The sequence below is a fragment of the Muntiacus reevesi genome, chromosome 20, assembly GCF_963930625.1.
Source record: "Muntiacus reevesi chromosome 20, mMunRee1.1, whole genome shotgun sequence".
Taxonomy (NCBI): Eukaryota; Metazoa; Chordata; class Mammalia; order Artiodactyla; family Cervidae; genus Muntiacus; species Muntiacus reevesi.
This window is the reverse complement of record NC_089268.1, coordinates 10,666,310-10,686,181: the sequence shown is the minus strand read 5'-3', so window position 1 is coordinate 10,686,181 and position 19,872 is coordinate 10,666,310. Positions and strand designations below refer to the sequence as shown.

The following is a 19,872-nucleotide window of genomic DNA, read 5'->3' as shown; positions in this document are numbered from 1 at the left end:
GCCTGGTGACACAGGGGTCACAACGCAGGGAGGTAAGAGCTCAAAATCCTCGACTGGAAACCCTGGACCAGGAAGCAAATGCTGCTCTCCGTCAGCCCTCCCCTGACCCTCCTCCCCACACCTGTGGCGATTGTTTCCAAGGAAATCAGGCCTCAGCCAGGAAGAGGGAGCCTCCCTCCCACCCTCCCCACACCCTCTGCCCTCCCCAGGGACATTCCCAGGCCTCACTCAGCCCAGCCCGTTTCCTTCCCACTCCCTGGCTGGTGCCCCCAGCTGCCCATCAGGCCATCTTTCCATCCATCCATCCCTTTATTCCACACACAGCTTTTTGCTAGACACTGTGCTCAAGGCCTAGGATGCCAAGAAAATGTGACAAAGCTTCTGTCTCTATGGACTCCCTGCTCGGGGCAGGAGACGGAGAAGCAGAAGGACTGTTTGATAAGGTGAGATTTGTGTCCCGATCCCAGGGCCCCCGACACTGGCAGGCTCGGGGAAGGCTTCCCAGGGAGCTGATGCCCGTGCTGGATTCTGTGATTCAGTATGAGGGCAGTGGAGAAGTCTGGAAGCGAGTCTGTGAGCCCCGAGTGCAGGGCCTGTTGCACTCACTGTTGGTCACGAGTGTCTGGAACAGCGTAACATGCAAGCGGTGCTCAGTGTGTGTGTGAGTTGCTTAGTTGTGTCCGACTCTTTGCAACCCCATAGACCGCAGCCCACCAGACCCCTCCATCCCTGGGATTCTCCAGGCAAGAACACAGGAGTGGGTTGCCATTTCCTTCTCCAAAAGGAACTATAGAAAGAAAGAAAGTGATGTCGCTTAGTCGTGTCCGACTCTCTGCGACCCCGTGGACTGCAGCCCACCAGGCTCCTCCATCCACGGAATTCTCCAGGCAAGAGTACTGGAGTGGGGTGCCATTTCCTTCTCCGGTGCTCAGTAGGTGTTGGAACAAGTCACAGTGTCTGGGGACAGAGTCCCATGGCCCTTGGAGCTGAAGCATCGTGGGCGCCAGGGGACAGGACCACATGGCGCCTCCTGGGCCCCAGAGACCCCACGCACTTGCTTTGAGGGCAGTAGGGGCCACGGGGGCCGTAAGCGGCCCAGGGACACCTGCCTCATCGCCCATTCCCTTCCCAATCTATTCCTCTGATCAGCCCTGTTGCAGCTGCCCTTTCCCTCAGCCAAGTCCATATCACCTGGTGATCTGTGGAAATAAGCACATGTTAAGCACCTACTGTGTGCCAGATGTTTTGTCGGGAACTGGAGATGAATTGAACAGTCCCGCCCACACATTGCCCACAGTCCAGGACTGAGACTTTTCTTATAAGCATCGCTGGTTTACAGTGTTGTGTTAGTTTCTGGGATAAGCAGAGTGATTCAGCTTTCCATATATATACAGATTTGTATATATGTTCTTTTTCATATTCTTTTCCACTGGTTTATTACAGGATATTGACTATAGTCCCCTGTGCTACATAGTAGGACCTTGTTGTGTATCTGTTTTTATTTTTTTATTTTTTTGTGTGTATCTGTTTTATATGTAGTAGTTTACATCTTCTAATCCAAAACTCCCAATTTGTCCCTCCCACATCCCCTTTCCTCTTTGTTTACCGGAAATTAACATAGAACTCACAGTTCTCTGTCTGTGAGGCTGTTTCTGTTCCACAAATAAGGTCATTTGTTACATATTTTAGATTCTACATACAAGTGGTATTATATATTTATCTCTCTCTGTCTGATTTACTTCACTCCGTATGATAATCTCTAGGTCCAGCCATGTTGCTCCAAAAGGCATTATTTCATTATTTCTATGGTGAGTAAATGGCAAAGGAAATGGCAACCCACTCCAGTATCCTTGCCTGGTGGATTCCAAGGACAGAGCAGCCTGGCGGGCTACAGTCCATGGGGTTGCAAAGAGTCAGACACGACTGAGCTCACAGGACAGGACATTGAGGAATATTCCACTGTGGATTCACATCTTCCTTATCCATTCATCTGTCGATGCATATTTGGGTTGCTTCTGTGTCGTGGCTCTTGTAAATAGTGCTGCGATGAACACAGGGGTGCAGGTATCTTTTTGAATTAGAGTTTTCTTGGCATATATACCCAGGAGTGGGACTGTTGGGTCATATGGCAACTCTGTTCCTAGGAGAATGGGGCCTCTTAATCTGGGGTCCATAGAGGGGCTGCAGGGGGGTCTGTGAGCCCCTGGAATTGTGTGTGTTCTCAAGTAGATTCTCAAGAGTGACCAGCTCCCCACACAGGTCAAGACCCACGTGTGTATGGAAGAAGGTTGTTTCCCCAGCATTGCATCTGGACTCTGCTGAGAGAGGTCAGGCCTCAGGACCTTCCAATCTTGACCTAACCCTGACTCTGCCCAGGACCCCAAACCCTCCCAACCCTACGTCAAGGAGCTGGCCATTCCTGGCAGCAGGCGAGGGCACAGCACTTCCTGCCTGGTGGTGCGGCTGCCCGGCAGGGGTGCACCACCCACAGTCCCGGCCCCTAGAGCAGCTTCAGCTGTGTCATCTTAGGACGGTTCTGGGAACCCTGCAGCTGCCTCTGTATCTGGGAAGTCACCGTGGGGGAGGGGCAGGACTCAGGGTCGGGGCCTGGGCAGCAGGATCTGAGGGCCAGATCCACACTTGGGGGCTCCCTGAGTGCGGCAGCTGGCAAAGGGGCATCTTTCAACGCCAAGTCCTGCCTCAGCCTCCTCCCACCCCTCCCCCTCAGCTTTCAGAAATGCTGTGTTTTACTCTCGATTTCCCTTTCCCCCTTTTAGCATCTTCATTCATTCATTCACTTGTTCATTTCCTTCATTTATTCTTGGGCACCCAGGAGGATCACCAGGCTCTTGTGTCACCAAGCTGGGCTGAAGGGGGCTCTCGGGGGGCGAGGGGTGGGGAGAGGAGGCCAGCAGAGAGCATGGGTCTGGCCAGGGTCCTCACCACGGCTCCCCCAGATGTCAGAGGTGGGGCCCTGCAGGGAGCCAGGGGCTGAGTCCACGGCTGTAACCCCCTGAGCTGAGCTACAGAACACGGCAGGGGTGGGGTGGGGGTCGTGTGGAGACTCGTCATCGGGGGCTCTGGAGCCCAGAACAGGAAGTCAACTGGAAAAATGTACCCAATGAATCTCCAGCATCAGTGAATAGGAGGTACTGAATCCTCAGTTGTGCCTCAATTTCCTCATCTGTAAAATGGGGACACATTGGGGTCAAAGTCTAGGAGGGGGATTTCCCTGGTGGTCCAGAGGTTAAGAATCTGCCTGTCAATGCAGGGAACATGGGTTCAGTCCCTGGTCTGGGAAGACCCCACATGACACGGGGCAACTGAACTGGTGCATCACAGCTACTGCGCCCACACCCCAGAGCCCATGCTCCGCAACAAGAGAAGCCACCGCAGTGAGCAGCCTGTGCGTCCCAACTAGACAGTAGCCCCCGCTCACTGCAGCTAGGGAGAGCCTGTGCGCAGCAGTGAAGACGCAGAGCAGCCAAAACTAAAATATAAAAACAAACACATAAAATTAAAAAAAAATTTTAAGTATGGGAGGATTAATGTGAGAAATACGTGAATTAATTCAGTAGCATGGCTGGTAATAACCTTGACCCTGGGTTAGCAGTTGGGTCCCTGTGTTCATTACATGATTAATAATAGAGAGGGCCTATGGTGAGCGTGGGTCATAAACTCAGGATTGTGGTCAATCCAGTTAACAAGGGTCCTGAAAACAGCCTCTAAGTGCTTGACACTTGCTCAGTGCTCCCTGACCCTGGCCACATCTAGACGAGAGAGACAGAGGTCCCCACGGGGAGACCCTTCCACTGTCGACACGTCCTGGCTGTGTGCCAGGCACTCGCACGTTCTCTCGTTTGCTCCTTACCACATCCCTTTGAAGAAGAAATTCTTGCTTCCCTTTCAGTGAGAACAGAAACCAAGGCTGGGCGGGAAACGGACCTGCCCAAGGTCACAAAGCCAGAAGCAGCAGAGCTGGGATTTAGTTTCCAGGCCCTGCTCCTCCCAGATGCTTCTGCAGCTCCATAAAAACAGTGCCCGAGGGTCTCTGGACGCTGCCCCCACCACCCCAGGGCCCTGAGCCCCTCAGCTCTGATTTCTCATCTATCTCCTTAGAGCCTGTCGGGCCTCAGCCAGGCCCCGGGGTCCGCCCCTCCTGGCCGCAGGGCTCCACGGCCACCCACTCACCCTTCACCGCAGGAGCGAGTGTCCGGAGGGAGCGCTGAGGCTAGAGAGGGGCTCCTCCTGGAAGGACTCACCCTCCAGGTTGGGCCATTGTGGACCTGGACATCCGGGGCCGATGGAGAGCAGGGCTGGCGAGGGAGCCAGAGGACCCGGACACTGGGCTGCTGTCCCCACCACGACACCATCCACACACAGCCTGCAGCCTTCCCACCGGGCCGGGCCCTGACCCTCAGCCTCAAACTCCACCTGGCGGGCGCCTGGTCTACAAAAGGCAGAGTCAGACGGCTGTCGACGCTGCTCTTCCAGGTTCAGCCCACCCCCCAAACTGTCCAACAATGGCCTACTGTCCTGCCCAGGGCCCTGGCAGGGCCCCAGGCCGGGGGCCACGGGAATGCGGAGAAAGGTCCTGGCTGGGCTCGAACTCTGGCTGGCTCTGCTGCCATGGTGCTGTGTGACCTTCGGCATTTCATCACCCTCTCTGAGCCTCAGTAAAAAAGGATCTCGGGGGACTGGCTAATCTCTCCTCCTGGCTCTGCCCTTCCGTGGGATTCTAACCCCAGGGAGAGAGTTGGAATCCTTCCGGTCTTGACTCAAACATCACCTTCTCAGACTCTCCCCGACCCCTCACCCCCTTCACACACATACTTAAAGTTGCCCAACACTTCCCATCCTGCACCCTTGCTTGTTTTTGCCGCACTGCAGGGGTCATCACCTGCGGACACACTCTCTTACCTACTTATTTGTGTTTATTTACTGTCTCCCCAGTTCCAGCGTCAGCTCCGTGGGGGAGTGAGGTTGGTGTGTCCCTTCGGCGGGCAGCAGGTGCTCAGCAAATAAACATTTGCCGAGGGTGTGACTGGGGGGTCGGCGTGTTACAGGCGCCCGCGGCTGGGGAGGGGGTGAGGGAGTGGGTGCTGCAGGTGTGGGGTACCAGGTCAGGGCAGGATGGGAGGGGGCACCTTTGGGCCTGGGCGGTGCCCGCGGGGCAGTGACGGGGGTGGGGGGGCTGAGTCCTTGGTGGGGGGCTGGGGGCCCTTCCCAGGACGTGACCCCATCCTCTCCTTTGGGCACGAGCCGCGGAAGGAAGGCAGCCTCCCGGTCCCCTCCCCCCCCCCCGCCCCCCTCGGAAAGCGCGGCCCTGATAAGGTGGGTAAATTTCAAAGGGGCTGATAGCAGGCGCGGGGCGCTGCCAGCGGCCTCCCCGACTTCCCACCCAGCCCCCAGGACGGCCTGCGAGCAAAACAGGTTCGATTGTGCTCTTATCTGGGTCTGCGGTTTGGTCTGCCCGCGGCCCCGCACTAATGGGGGAAAGGCAGCGACTCGCGGGCACGGGAGTGACGCGGGCCGCCGCCCCCACCCCCCACGACGGCGGCCCGGGCCGGGGGTGCACCCGGCGCCCCCGCGGAGCGGGCCGGGACCGATGCCCGGAGGTGGGGAGGCAGCCGCCATGGCGGGGGCGGGCCTGGCTTGGGCTCCTGGCTCCCGGCCTCCGCGCCCTCTGCCTGCCTCAGTTTCCTCTCTGCTGTTTAACCCGGCCGCGAATGGGAGATGCCTCCCGGGGCCTCCCGGGGACACTGCTGTGAGTTAAGCGCGCAGGGAGCCGGGGTTAAGTGCTGGGCAGGAAGGCCTGGGAAGCGAGGAGCCCAGGCTCCCGGGCTGCCCTCTAGTCCGCCCCGGGCCTCGTCCCCCTCCTCTCCTTGCCCTCTGCTCCAGCCTCCAGCTTTGCCTCCGCCTGGAATGCCTACAGGTAACTCGGGGCTCACATCTTCACTGCCTTCACGTTTTTGCTCAGATCTCACCTCTCCAAGGAGGCCTGCCCTGACTGCCCTGTTTCATGTTGCCCCTTGCGTCCCACCCAGCACCCCCCAGGAGCTGTTTTTCATGGCCCTCATCAGCCCCTAGCAGTGCTATGTAATTCACTCCTTTGTTACTTTTCCTGTTGACCATCTGTCTTTCTCCTCTAGAATGTAAACCAACCAGAGTTCACTGCTGTATCCTGAGGAGCCCTGCCTGGCCCACAGTAGGCCTCAGCCCACGTGGTTGCAGTGAATAGATGGCAGAGATCCGGCCCAGGGCCAGGTTGTATCTTGGGTCATCACCCTGCTCTACCATCACAGGGGCCTGGCAGGACAGAAGCGGATGCTTCATGTGTATATTTGTGTGTTTGTGTGTGTGTGTGTGTGTGTGTGTGTGTCCTCTCTGACCCCCTGAGAGGCCTGCAAGTTTCCCCAGACTTGGAGCCCATCTCTGGCAGGAGCTCTGTATGCCTCGGTTCCCAGGGAAGCTCCTGAGAGCTCTGGGGTCCTGGGGTGGGGTGAGGCTTCCTCAGCTTTGTCCGAAGTGTGAACCAGTGATGGGGTGGGTGGATGAGGCTGCAGACAAGAGTGTGTTGGGGGGTGAGCACCAAAGACCTTAGACACAGGGAAGACTGGTCCTTCTGCTCAGCCTCCGTTCCAGAGGGGAGTGTCTGGGGAGGAGGAGGGATGGCATTGGTGAGGAAAAGCCTTTGGCATCTGTCGGTTTTTCCCAGAGTGGAGAGGGTCATGCATACAGTAGGTGTTCGTGAAACCAGTGACCGTAGGTGGCTAGCCTTGGGAGAGACGCTGGAGGTCACCTAGGCCCTCCGAGGCCACCAGGCCTTGAACTCCTCCAGGACAGACTGTGCCCGGCCACCCTGCCCCTCGCGCCCGTACAGGGCCTGGCCCAGAGTAGGTGCTCAGTGAATGCCTGCCGGCCTGCCCAGAGCACCGTGTCACGGCCTGGGGGCCTTGCATGCTCCAGGCGGTGGGAATCCTAAGAGAGTGGGACCCAAGGACATGGGAGCAGCCATCTATTGACCAACTGACCAATAGACAAAGACAGACCACCCTTTCCACTTCCTTTCTCAATTTTTCATCACTCATCACAAGGCCCTGCCAGCAGGATCAGCAGGGCAGGTGTTATTTCCATTCACAGGGGAGATGATGAAGGTCCAGAGGGGGCCAGGGGCTGGCAGCGCCAAGCCAAGCCCTGGGCCCCGCCTCCCATCCACGCTCTTGACTCACTGATGGGCTTGGATGCAGGGAGGAAAGCTCCGGAGTCAGCTGCTCCAGAAATCACCGACTGTGTTGAGTCTGAGGCTGCTCTAGTTGGGCGAAGTCCCTGCCCTCAAGGAGTTAGAGTCTGGGGAAGGAAAGAAACACTGGGAAATGGAGACAAAGAATTGGGACATGTGGGGTCTGCAGGGGCTCGAGGGGACACGAGAAAACTCTCTGGAGTAGAGAGCTCTTGAGTAGGGGCTCAAAAGATGAGGATTCTTTCCATTGAAGTAGAAGAAACTCAGCTCCATTTGGATGACAGAAAAAGGACTTTCCCGGTTCATCCGGGTGTTCAGAGGGCGATGGCTCCACCAGGCTCCTGCCTGCTGTCAGAGCTCACAGCCCGAGGGGGTGACAGCTCCCCGTGTACACGCTCAAGCCTGAGAAACCCCAGTGGCTGCAGAGAATGTTATCTCAGTAGGTCAGAGAAAAGTTCCAGGATGGAGTGGGTGTGTGTTGGACCCCAGGTCGGCAGCGGGTGGATGTGGGAAAGGCATTGCCGGTAATGGATGGGTGGGGGAGAACAGGAGGGGGCAGATTTCACCCCCTGAGGGGCTGGCCTAAGGGGGACTGAAGGGGAGACCAGCCTTGGGGAGCTGTGGGCAGGAGACGGAAACTCTACTAGACCGAGTGAGCCATGCCAAGGACCTGGGACTTGACCCCAAGGGAACAAGGTGGCTAGTAAGAGGGTACTATCAGGCATAAGGTGATCAAGGAAACTTCAGATATGAGCTTATATCTGATTACCATCATGACCTTGTTACAAGACATTGTAACATCTGGGCCTCAGTTTCTTCACCTGAAAAATGGGCACAGTAAGTTACCTGGAAGGGCTGCTATGGGGAATAAGATGACATGGCTTTGTGGTTGGTCATCGGCAAGGCCCCGGGAGAGGGCGTTGAGGTTTGCAGAGCACTTTCACAACTTTATCTCAACCCTCACCACAACTCTAGGCTTCCCTGGTGGCTCAGACGGTAAAGAAACCGCCTGCAGTGCAGAAGACCTTGGTTCAATTCCTGCGTTGGGAAAATTCCCTGGAGAAGGAACCTTTTAGTTTTCTTGTCCACTGTGGTTTTCTTGCCTGGAGAATTCCATGGACAGAGGAGCCTGGCGGGCTACAGTCCATAGGGTTGCAAAGAGTTGGACATGACTTAGTGACTAACACTAACTAATACCACAGCTCTGAGAGTGCCTCAGAGAGAGGAAGGGGGAATTCGGTAGGTTCTGGCCAAAGTCACAAAGGTGGAAGGTGACAGAACTAGGGTGTGTATTTGGGTCAAACCCTGAGCTGGTGTTACAACCCCATGCTGGATGGATCAAGGTGCTGGTGGGGTATGTTACCCAGAGTCCCTTATTTGGCCCTCCCTTCCCCTGGAGCCCACAGGCAGGTTTGCCCCAGGTGAGCACCAAACCTGCCTTGAGCCCACCACGGACATCCTCCCACGCAGCCTCTTAGCACTGTGGTCCGTGTGAACCCCGCCTGCGTGGATGCAGGGTCCTATCCTTGCTACTTCTTGGATCTTTCCATCCTCCGAAGGCAGCTTTGTTTCCTTATTCCAGGCCTGGGTGGGTATAATCACTCCATTCTCAGCACAGCTTAGCCTGGTCCATCCACGCAGGCCCACCATTCCTGGGGACACCTATGAAGTGCTCCTTTGGGCCCAAGGCAAAGCTGTACCAGCACTCAAGGAGCAGCCTTCCCAAGGTCAAGGTTTTCTGTGGTATGACCAGTTCTCTTCTCAGTGCCACCCAGTCATGAAATGTCTTCTCTGGCTGCAAGAGTATTCTGTCTTCATCTATCTTCCCAACTTCTGGTCTATCTCATAGAATCAGGCTTGACTTTGAGTAATAAAGATGCCACTTAACAAAAATCAAAGGTCTGTTTCTCTCATAGAAGTCCTGAGGCATGCAATCCAAAGCCAGCATGGAGGTTTTATGCAGTCCTCAAAGACATAAGCTCCTTCCAGCTCACTGCTCCAGCATTTTGTTTCCATGGTCCAAAATGGCAGCCAAGATTCCAGCCATCACAACTGCATCCCAGGCAGTAACACAGAGGAAGGATAAAGAAGAAGGAGGTAAATCATACATGTTAGTTTACTTTTTTTCTTGATAGTTTACTTTTAAGAAGGATTTGTAGCAAGTGACACAGGACACCGCTACTTGGTCCCATAGTCGCATCTAGTTGCAAGGGAGTCTGAGATAGTCTTAGTTCCAGGTAGCCAGGTTCCCAGATAAAGTAGGGGTTTGTTTATTGAGGAAAAGAGAATGGATATTGGGGGTAACTATCTATGACACCCCATCCATTCAATAAGCATTTATTGAATACTCCCTGTACTCACCCATGTTACAGTACTTATAATGTGATCAATACCTTAGTGTCTCATGAGCGATAAACTGTGCCTGGCACTTAGTAAGTGCTCAGTGGCCATTACTATTAGTGCTAATACAAGCGCAAGCTTCTGGGAGAATGGAGAGAAGGTCCCGCCTGGGAATGTTGGAGTTCTTTCTTTTTTTCTTGGTTCTGGAAGACTGGGATGGTTGACTGTAGTCATTTTGGAAACTCATGTTACCTCCCCAATCTCTACTCCATCCTACCTCCACCTTCTCAGGGAAATGGCTCTGATAATTCCTCCTTACCAAGACACCTGCGATAGTTAACAGCTAAGCACAGGCTCTCCAGGGTGAAAAGTGCAACCATATGGTAGAGAATTTTGGCATCAGTTAAGGTGAGGGGGCAAGGTTCTAAAGGCCTTGGAATCTTCCAGAGGCCCTAGAAAAATCATACTGTAAGTTGTCACACAATTGTGTGACTGTAGTGACACAATTACTTCTGAAATGGGAACATAGCAATAAATACTCTCTGAAATGCCTCCGTCTGACAGCGTGGGGGTTGCAGATGCCAGGCGCCCTTCCAAGGTGATTCAGAACAAGAGGCCCTGGAGGGCAGGGCAGCCCTCAGCCCACCTGGCAGGACGAGGAAGAAGCTGAGAGCTTGGCTACGTGGCCTTGCTTGGTCTCCCAGAGCTGGAGGAGCCCAGGTGGGTGCTGGGGCTGGAGCTTCTGTGCTGCTGCTGGCTGACCGCCACTCCGGGCCTGGGAAAGCGAGCTACTGGTCCTTCCTGAGAACCAGGCTATGACAGGCCTGCGCCAGGCCCTGTGGGGCAGAGCATAGGGTGGGCGGGCCTGTGAGCCTTGGGTCTCTTTCCCCAAAGCTCTCTCCACCCCTGACCTGGGGAGCCAGACAGCGCCTCCTCCAGGGAGCCCTTGCTGACCTCCTTTGCCAGATGCCCATCGTCAGTGTTCTCCCACATCCCTCCACTGGGCTTTTTCTAATGCTGCCTGCTCATCTGTTCCCTGCCCTCAGCTGACCCCACTCGATATAGCCCCTGTACCTTGCATGTAAGATGAACTCGGTAACGATATATCAACTAATGAATGAGTGAGTGAGTGAGTGAGTGAATGCATGAATGAGTGACTGAATGAGTTCCCAGGCTGCCAGGGGGTGGTTCCCCCAGCGAGGAGGGGGAGGCCTGCAAGGGTTAACCAGGAGCCCATCTGTGGTCTGAGGTAAGCAGGGAGCGTATTTGTTCAGGTAAATAAGGAAGGATTACTTATAATGGGAAATCAGGCCCCAGCCAACTCTTCATCTCTTGCTGCCTAACTTCCTCCCAGCGCATTCCTGCACTCCGCCCGTGTCCACACTGCCCCGCAGACCCGGTGCCCCGAGCCCACCGCGGCCTCCCTCGTAAGCCCCCCTGGCTGGGTCTCGCCACGGTGCCAGCAAGTGGCCCTGAGCTGGGGGCAGGGGGGCTCCCTACGGGGCGTGCAGCCCTGAGACCTCAGAGAGCCGCCCGTCGAGGGTGGCCAGGCCCCCGGCGGCCCACCCGAGTGCCACCTCCGCCTACGGTCCTGCCGGCCCCTGGTACCGCCGGCGCCCCAGATGCCTGGCTGAGACCCGGCAGTGGTCCCGGCTGCCCGTGCCTCCCCCTGGCCCCCAAGGTTGGCACCACCGCGGACGGCTCTTTGGGCGCCAGGCAGCTAACGGGTAAGTCAAGGGGGGGGCAGTGCCCGGCCATGGGGGCTTTCCCCTGCCAGCTCTGGGGAGGTGGGTGGTGGAGGGAGCTTTCAACGTCAGGCTTCCGGGTGTTGATGACCCTGATCTGGGTCCTTCAGCCTCAGAAGCCCCCGATCCCTGTGCGTACTGCCTGCCCAGCCTGCCCCCACCCCCCGGGCTGACCCCAGGGCCCAGGTGAGCCCCTCGGCCTGGGGAGGGCGGCCTGGGGTGCTCCATGTCTGTGATGAGCCTGTCTGAGCTCTGCACTGAGCCCACCCTGCCCAGCCTGCGGGGAGGCGGCTCTGCAAGTGCAAAGCCTCGGCCCGAGACCAGGCCGGTTCTGCTTGGCCAGTTAAACACAGGCAGCCTTTCCGTGGCTGCCAGCACGGCCGCTCTGCCAGGGGCAGGGTCTCTCAGAGCCTGGTCACGAGTGGGCAGGGCCCTGCTGGAGCCTGGAGGCTCCGGGTCAGGGCCAGGGTCCGGGGTTGGAGCAGGGGCTACAGCCCCAGAGCCCAGCGGCTTAGGTGGGGGGTGGGGGTGGTGCGCACGGGAACCAGGGGATCGGAGTGATCGCCTTGAGTCCCCGGGGGGGCATAGCGCCTCTGGACACGTGGGGAAAACAGTGCAGGTGAGGGCAGGGGCCTGGAGGTGCCCCCTTCTAGGACTTGCCAGGTGCCTCCAGTGGGGGGGAAGGAACTGGGTGATGGGGGTGACAGCGTGGAGGGCTGAAGGGTCTCGGTGGCTGGGGCCCCCCCTGGAGCCCGACAAGGTGTGTGTGCATGTGTGCATGTGTGCATGCGGGGTGGGGGCAGTGCCCTGAGCTAGCCCGGGGCCCCTCTCCCCTCCAGCTGGGCCCACCCAGCAGCCCGCACCCAGGCCTCAAGCGGGCTATCCCCTGCCTGACAGCCATGGCCTTTCTGCTCCTCTTTAGCCAGGCCTGGGACTTGGCCTCACTTCCTGCCCCTACCTCCCCAATAAGCAGCTTCACGGCCACCCCCAGGAAAGCAACCATCTCCCCTGCTCGGCTGAGTAACAGAGCAAACAGGCGCTGGGGCTGCCCCAGGCCCCAGGTGGCAGGCAGGAGATTATCCATCAGACGGGGTGCCCACACCAGGGCTCAGCTCAGCCAGCCAGTCTGCTCACCCCCGTCCGCTGGGGGGAGGGCCGGAGCCAGGGACTCCCCCCCAGCTGCTCAGGGCTCCCCCAAAATTCAGAATTCAGAGCTCCCGGGAGGTTGGGGTGTGGAGGAGGTGGTCTCTCATGGGGTCAGGAGCCACCTGCCCCTTTGAGAGCCTAATAGGCACCATGAGGGGCCCAGAGCTGAGAACTCAGGCCCTGCCGGACTTGGTTATTGTGTTTCTGATTATAAAACGCTTTGGCAGATGCCGTGCCACCGAGTTGCCACAAGCCGCTGGATTACGCAAAACGTCTCTTGTCAACCGAGTCTGAGGAAATTGGGTGGAACTCAGTAGGTGCTCAATCAATGCTCAGAAAGTGTGAGCCCGGCGTTGAGTGGAGGAACCAGGAGAGCCCACTTCCTGCCACGGAGGTGGTTGCAGCCATAAAGGGAATAATCCTGCAACAGACAAGAGCACAACTGTGTGCTGAGCGACTATGGTGCAGCCTGAGCGTAACTGGGGACAGGGTCCTCTGGCGGAGGGCAAGAAGGGATAGGTCAGAACCCGCAAGGTGTCACCTCAGGCAAGTCCCTCTGACTCCCTGAGCTTGCAGCAGGTTAGACAAGGTGGCCTCCTCTGAAGGGAAACTTTGTGGAAGAAGCAACCTGGAGTGGGGTTTTGAAGGCTGTGTAGGAGTTGGTGGAGGCAGGCTGACTGGCGGGATTTGCCACTTTGTGAAACTTGTGTGGTTTCCCAGTCTGGTCTCCTAGGCTGAGGTCAGGGAAAGTGGGGGCCTCTGGTTTGGGCTCCTCCTAGAGGCCGGGGAGGAGTGAGTGCAGCCAGCAGCTGCCCTGGATCTGGCTAGAGAGCAGGCTGACCTTGCTGCAAGGTTCAGGCCTCTCCCATCACCATTCTCAACTCTCCCCCAGACTCCACCCTTTGGCCCTGCCCCTCCATCCAGCATCACCACCTGCTTCTTCCTTTGTTCCTGTCACTCTTCACCCTGTTACCTTTCCCTCCTTCTTCTCCAGCCTGGTCCCCTCACCTGCCACCTTCATGTATGCCCAGCCCATTGTAATTCGCAAGGAATTTCCATCCACTGTCCCCCTCAATCTCCTTTTAAGACCTGCTCTTAACAGCCCATTCAACAGACATGCAGCTGAGTTTCTTGCCCCGCTGCCAGAGCTAGGCTTGGGGCTACAAGCAGCGTGGGACCCTTCGCCGCCCCCACCCTGCTCCATGCTCCACCCTGCACCCCTGGCCAGGAGAGTGGCCTGTCAGGTGGAGCAACTCTTCCCAAAGCAAACTTTGCACAAGCTGAGTTGCCCTGGGCCCTTCCTGACATTTAATGCCAGGCTCCTTCCCCTGCCTCATTTGCATGTTCCCAGTCCAGGAGGTGCCCCCTGCCAGATTCTCCTCTCCCACCTCTCCAGGCCTCCAGACTCCTCCTGGTCACTCCTCCTAGGCCAGGGTCCGGAGTGGGACTCTGCGGGAGTCAGATGGGCCAGCGCCCTCCCTGGGCTGTAGGAAGGGCTGATGAGGTCCTTCCGGGACCACCAGAATCCATGGGGCCCTTCCTTTTCGCTCCAGCTCTGGAATTGAGGAGAGGGGTCTGGGAGTGACCGCCTGGGTTAGGCAGGGGTGTGGCCCAGGTCTCTGCTCTCGGGGCAGTGAGTTGGCCTGAGGGCTGCTGGGACCAGTTCTTCCTGCCTCTGATGTCCAACCCAAGTCAGCCTAGCGGGCACGATGGAGGTCATGGGGTCACAGACTCCAGACAGTGGCTGGGCCAGAAGAGCTCTGGGAGCTGACTTATCTCCTGGAAGAACAGAGGAGGAGACTGAGGCCGAGGAGACCAGGGGCTGCCCAGGGCCTCAGATACAGTGGAAACAGCAGATTATGAACCCACATCTCCAGATGCTGAGGCCTCGAGTTCCTTCCAGGCCTCCCACCCCTTTGGAGCAAACTCGAATACAGGGGTGAGCTTGGGGCTGAGGGGGGTCCATGTACCTGCAGGCTTCAGGCATCCATGCCACCCAGATGCCCCAGTGCGACTTCCATGGGGCTGGCCCTGCAGGTAGCCTGAGCAAGGCAACAGGGGTGACCCTAGAAGTCGGAAGGTGCCAAGACTTCAGCAGGAAAGAGGGTGGAGCTCATCCTTGACTCCCAGTCCCTGCCCGGTCACCATGGACACATGCCCCCAGGCACTCACCGCCCCTGCCTGTCAGATGGGAATAATCCTGGCTGCCTGAGGAGACCGCGGGGGGAGCCCAAACAGTTTATTTATTTGGCCTTCACCTTGTCCCTGGAAGGGCTGGAAGTGGAATCAGTGAGACGGGATGGGGGGGGCAGGAAGTGGATGCCTAATATACCCACGCGCAGGAGCGAGTGGGAGAGGGTGCAGGTACGTACTCACACCTTGGGCTCCTGGCTGCCCACAGGAATGGCGGGCAACGCAGAAAGCGAAGTCGCTCTTTGCGACCCCGTGGACTGCAACCCGCCAGGCTCCTGTCTGTCCATGGGATTCTCCAGGCAAGAACACTGGAGTGGGTTGCCATCTCCTTCTCCAGGGGATCTTCCCGACCCTTCAATTGACCCCCTTCCCAATCGAACCCAGGTCTCCTACATTGCAAGCAGACACTTTTACCATCTGAGCTGATCACAATTCCCTTATGTCCCCCGACTCTTTTTGTTTCCTGCCCCCCATCCTCCTGCTGCTTGGCCCTGACCCTACTCCCAAGTCTCCCTAGGCCTGAGGACTGACTCCCCAAGTTAAATCTCCCCAAGTCGAAGTTTTGCTTCTGCTAGTTGCTTCCAGCTCATTCCTCTGTTTTCTTTATGTTGACTGCGCTGTGCGGCGTGCGGTATCTTAGTTCCCTGACCGGGAGTCGAACCTGTGCCCTCAGGAGTGAAAGCCTGGAATCCTAGCAACTGGATCACCAGAGAAGTCCCTGGATCTAGCTGGTTTGAAGAGCAGTCTCGGAGGGCAGGGAAGCTGCATTTTCCTAGGAGTGTACCAGCTGTCCCAGGAGCAGTGAGGGGGCTGGATGGGGGCAGTGGGCAGGGCAGGAAGGGCCTGTTTAGGGGACCTTGAGGCCAGAGGCAGGGAGGCTTCAGGCCGCAGCAGGCGGGCCCTGAGCACTGACCTGGGTAGGCCCGGCTTCTCTCCAAGGTGCTGACCGACTGCCTGGGAGATGAGGGGACAGGCCCACGTGGCCCCTGCCCACTCTGCATGGCTCCCAGGGGCTGCACCCCCGAAGCCCCCTCATTCCGACCCATTCATGTGGACCCAGAGGTTGGAATGGAGGGAGGGAAGGGCCGCCACTGGTGGGGAAACCCGAGGTGGTCTGCCCCCAGATGCTGGAGTGAGGAGACTCTGGGCCGAGTGGCAGGCCTGTCACACCTTGCCCCAGCCCCGGCCCTCTCCTCCTGCAGTCCTGGGCCCTGGGCAGACTAAGGTTGTGTCTCAGGATTGAGGTGGCGGCTCGAGGCATATTTGCCGCCCCCACCCTACAACCTCACTGGGAGTAAGATCTGAGCAGAATGTTAGAGACAGGCTCCACCCTCAAGACAGCCCAGGGCCTCGGTAAAGACCTCCTGGTGACTCCCTGGGGCTGTGGTTTCAGGAGCTGTCTGAGCATCTTTCTAATGTCCGGGTGACCGCGAGGGGCAGGAAACAGCTGCCGTAGATCTCTAACTTTGTGTCCCCCTGCCCCCTGCCCCCTCTCTGTCTTCCTGGGGGACCACAAGGTGCGGAGAGAAGGGGCCAAGGTGGTAATCCCTCTGGCTGCAGCCGCGTGAGTCTGCCCTGTCTCTGGGCCTCGGCCTCCACCAGCTGTTACCAAACTTCTTTGTCTGGAGTCAGAGCCAGTGCCACTTGGGCAAGAGGGAACCAGGACATGCTGAGCCTTAATCCAGAAAAGATCAGCTCGAGGTTTGGGAGCTGGAGGCATTGCTCAGGAGACGGGCAGCCCCTCGGGCCTGGGCTTTCGGGAGGGAGCGGGACTCGGCAGAGCCCGGATTTGTCGCAGGACCCCAGGGTGCAGTGATCCAGGCGCTGCTCTGTGATTACAGACACCTCCTGGCCATTCTCTGAGCCTCATTTTCCCAGTGTCCCCATGCGGAGACCATCACCCACGAACGTACTCATAGCTGAACCGCACAGACGGGGAGAGCTGAAAAGTCAGAGGAGGGAGCGGCCACGGAGGACTTTGAGCTGAACTGTGATGAGAAGGGAAGGGCACTGTGGGCAGGGGGATGATGAAAACAAGAGAAAATAGCCGTGTCACGCCCACAGCTCAGGGTCTGAGGGAGAAACACTGTTCCCATCAGAGCCTGGATATGTGCTTTGCTCCAGACCCTGCCCCTAACCAGTGAATAAATCTGTTTCCCTCTCTGGGCTCTGAGCTCTAACACTCAGAGGTGGGCACCAGCCCCTGGGATCAGGCAGGGCAGGCGGTGGGGAGCCATGGGAGGTTCTAGAGCCCAGGGCTGCCCGATGAGAGGAGGTTGGAGGGAAATGAGCTTGACCGTGCAGTGGAGTGAGCGGATAGGAGGCAGGAATGGACTCTGGAAGACCAAGCTGGCCAATCAGGAAGTGGGCAGGGCCCTGGGGAGATGGGACCAGCCAGAGCAGGAGCCTCAGAGGGCACGTGGTACAAGAGCAGAGACCACCCAAGGCCAGCTGGGGCCCTCAGGCAAGCTGCACGGCCTCTCTGAGCCTTACTGTCCTCATCCACAAAGCAGGGTGCCTGAGTCCCTGCGGGTAGTCAGAGGGTAGCGTGTACACATGCTCTGGGCACAAGAGGTACTCCACGTGCATTCTCTGCCCTCCCGGGTCCAGCCCTAGAGCCTGGAGAAGATGCCAGAGTTGCAAGCTGGACACACCAGCCCCTGGCTCGTTGACCAGAAAACCCAAGTCCCCTGGGCTGGGCTCAGCCTTCCACACTGCGTCCCACCTGCAGGCTATGGGCTCTTTGCTCCTGCCGCATGGTTAATCATTAACTTCTTTTTCACCAGGGAGGTGTTGGAGCTGGGACCAAGCCTTGGTTGAGAGCAGGTTCCTTGGCATTTAGGAGCAAAGTGACGGGGGTGCTGGAATGTGGGGTGTGGAGGAGAAGGCTGGGGGTCTCTGCTGGTGAAGGATCCCTGGGCCAGGAGCCAGAAGACCTGCATCTGAGTCTTTCGGTTCTCTGCACCGTCACTTCCCCGCCACAGCGCAGGGATGAGCACTAAGGCTCCCTCGGGAAGGGGGTGAAGGCGAGGGCCTCCGAAGTCGCTTGACCAACGTGTCAGGGATGTGTCGTCATGTCCTCGCCTGGCCGATGCTAACCCCTACGCCCTAGCCATTCATCCTCACTGACCCCTCGTGCCACTGTGCCCCCGTCCTACCTGTGACGGAGGCCAAGCAAACAGGAGGGCCGTGAGGGAGGCAATTTCTCCTGCCTGTTGGAAAAGGTTCCGTCTCCCTGGCACATGGCCCAAGGTGTTGGCAGGGACTGTCCTAACGTGGCAGGTCGGGGAGTTCTGGGGACGTGGATGGGGCGGGGTGATGAGGGAAGGGTGGGGTTGAGGGGGCTCTCCAGGGGTGGGACTCCCCGGGGGGTAGGGTGTGGGCACAGGCTGGGGTGGGGACCCAGGGCAGAGCGGGCTGTTGGCTATGCCTGGGTAAACAACATGGGCTCACAGCACACACGTGTGTTTGCACAGAAGGACTTGAAATAATTCCAAGCCTGCCCTCTGTCCCCCGCAATCCTGGCACCCCCGTCCCTGCCCACCCCACCCCAACCTTTCCTTCCTTGTCACTTAAAGGAACTTGAAAGGGAGACTTGAAATGAAAGGGAACACCTTTCTTTCTTGCTGGCATTCTCTGTGCCACAGGAAGAGCAGAGCTGCCAAGTCAGGTTGGGCAGGTTGGGTACTGCACAAGGGTAAGGGACAAGGGGAGCTGAAGTTCCACTTGGGCTCCACTCACCAAGCCGCACTGCCCAGAGAGGAAAGGGCATTATTTTCTGAGTTGCACGCAGCTGCACTAGCTGCAGCCCTAGGTATAGCAGCCAGAACCTTCCAAACGGGGGTCTTTGTCTACCCCACCTGCATATTGTGGTTGAGCAGGTCTACAGGGCTTCTAGTAAGCCTCCCCCTCATACTGGCCAGGTGCCTTCAAAGCCGGTTCTCAAACTTGAACCCCCATCACAGTCAAAGGGCCTGCTGAGAGTCATTGCTGGGAATTCCCTGGCAATCCAGCGGTGAGGACTCTGAACTTCCACTGTAGCGGGTACAGGTTCAATCCCTGGTCTAGAAACTAAGTTTCCTCAAGCGTGAGGTATGGCCAGAAAAAAAGAAAAGAAATGCCTTACTGGGCCTTCCTCCCCACCCCTGAGCTTCTGATTCAGTAGCTCTGATGTGGGCCTGAAAATTCGAGTTCCTCATGAGTGGTACTGATGCTGCGGATGCGGGCACATTTTGAGAACACTGTATAAAGTATAAATACTCCCAAGAAAGGACACATATGAACTTGCTCCTTTCCGCCTTTGAGGATGACCCACTGTGTTACGGGGAGCATGTATTTGTTGGTCATCTCCCACATCTGTCCTGATGTATTCTTGACTCTTAAGTCACGGAAGTATCCCAGGGACCCCAGTTCTTTGCTGTAGATACACAATGCAGGTCCCCTGCCTCACCCAAACCTCCAATGTGGGGCTCAGAAGAAAGGGTCCGGGGGCAGCAGAGCCTAGGGACCAATGGGGAGGGAGGCCTCTGGGTCTTTGCATTGAGGCCAAATGGTGCCCCCTGGGTGGCCTTGGGGGGGGCCGGGGGGAGTGGGCTTGCCGAGGGCCTCATCTGTCCCCTTGGGCCTCGGCCTTCTCTCCAGCCCCTGCAGCCGTGAGGAAACTGGGGTGTGTAGGTCCGCAGAAACATGCGCGTGGGCACCTCCCACCTGGGGAGCTGCGAGTTCCTCTAAGGCGTGAGGGGAGAGGAGAGGGCCCCGGGAGATGGGAGAGGCCACAGCAGCACCTTTCAGGGCAGGACGAGGCGGGGCGGGTAGCAGGAGCCTGGCCCTGAGTGGGGGTGTTGCTGGGTGGCCACGTCAGCATCGTTGGGCTGAGAGTTTATCCATACTCCCCGCACGACCCTGTGGGTCTTCCCTGGTGGCTCAGTGGTAAAGAATCTGCCTGCAATGCAGGAGACCAGGGTTCGATCTCTGGGTCAAGAATTCGCCAGTATTCTTGCCTAGAGAATCCCATGGACAGAGGAGCCTGGCGGGCTACAGTCCATGGGATTGCAAAGAGTCAGACACGACTGAGCAACCAAACCACCACCACCACCACAGAAGGAGCTTCATCGACGGGACAGCAGACTGGGATCTGGGTGGGGGGCCAGCCACCTTGTCCAGGCCCCAGTTTGCTCATCTGCCAAATGGAACTAATTGTGCCTT

At 57.7% G+C, this 19,872-nt stretch overlaps 1 protein-coding gene across 1 annotated transcript; it reads right to left on the bottom strand.

Annotated features, from left to right (window-relative positions):
* Window positions 1–2,500: 2,500 nt before the first annotated feature.
* On the bottom strand, window positions 2,501–5,637 carry LOC136151852 (uncharacterized). Its single transcript, XM_065913290.1, has 4 exons — window positions 4,943–5,637; window positions 4,199–4,450; window positions 2,944–3,080; window positions 2,501–2,664 (listed from the first exon to the last, which is right to left on the bottom strand). The coding sequence occupies exons 1-4, from the start codon at window positions 5,635–5,637 to the stop codon at window positions 2,501–2,503; spliced, it is 1,248 nt and encodes a 415-aa protein (XP_065769362.1).
* Between the last annotated feature and the right edge of the window lie 14,235 nt (window positions 5,638–19,872).

What these genes read in the sequence shown, in the direction of transcription:
- LOC136151852 (XM_065913290.1), bottom strand. Translation starts at nt 5,637, where the DNA reads ATGGCGGCTGCCTCCCCACCTCCGGGCATCGGTCCCGGCCCGCTCCGC. An exon ending in ACGCTGGAACTGGGGAGACA is followed by an intron (nt 4,451 to 4,942) that starts GTAAATAAACAC and finishes TGCCTTTTGTAG; the next exon opens with ACCAGGCGCCCGCCAGGTGG. An exon ending in TCCGGACACTCGCTCCTGCG is followed by an intron (nt 3,081 to 4,198) that starts GTGAAGGGTGAG and finishes TCTGGGCTCCAG; the next exon opens with AGCCCCCGATGACGAGTCTC.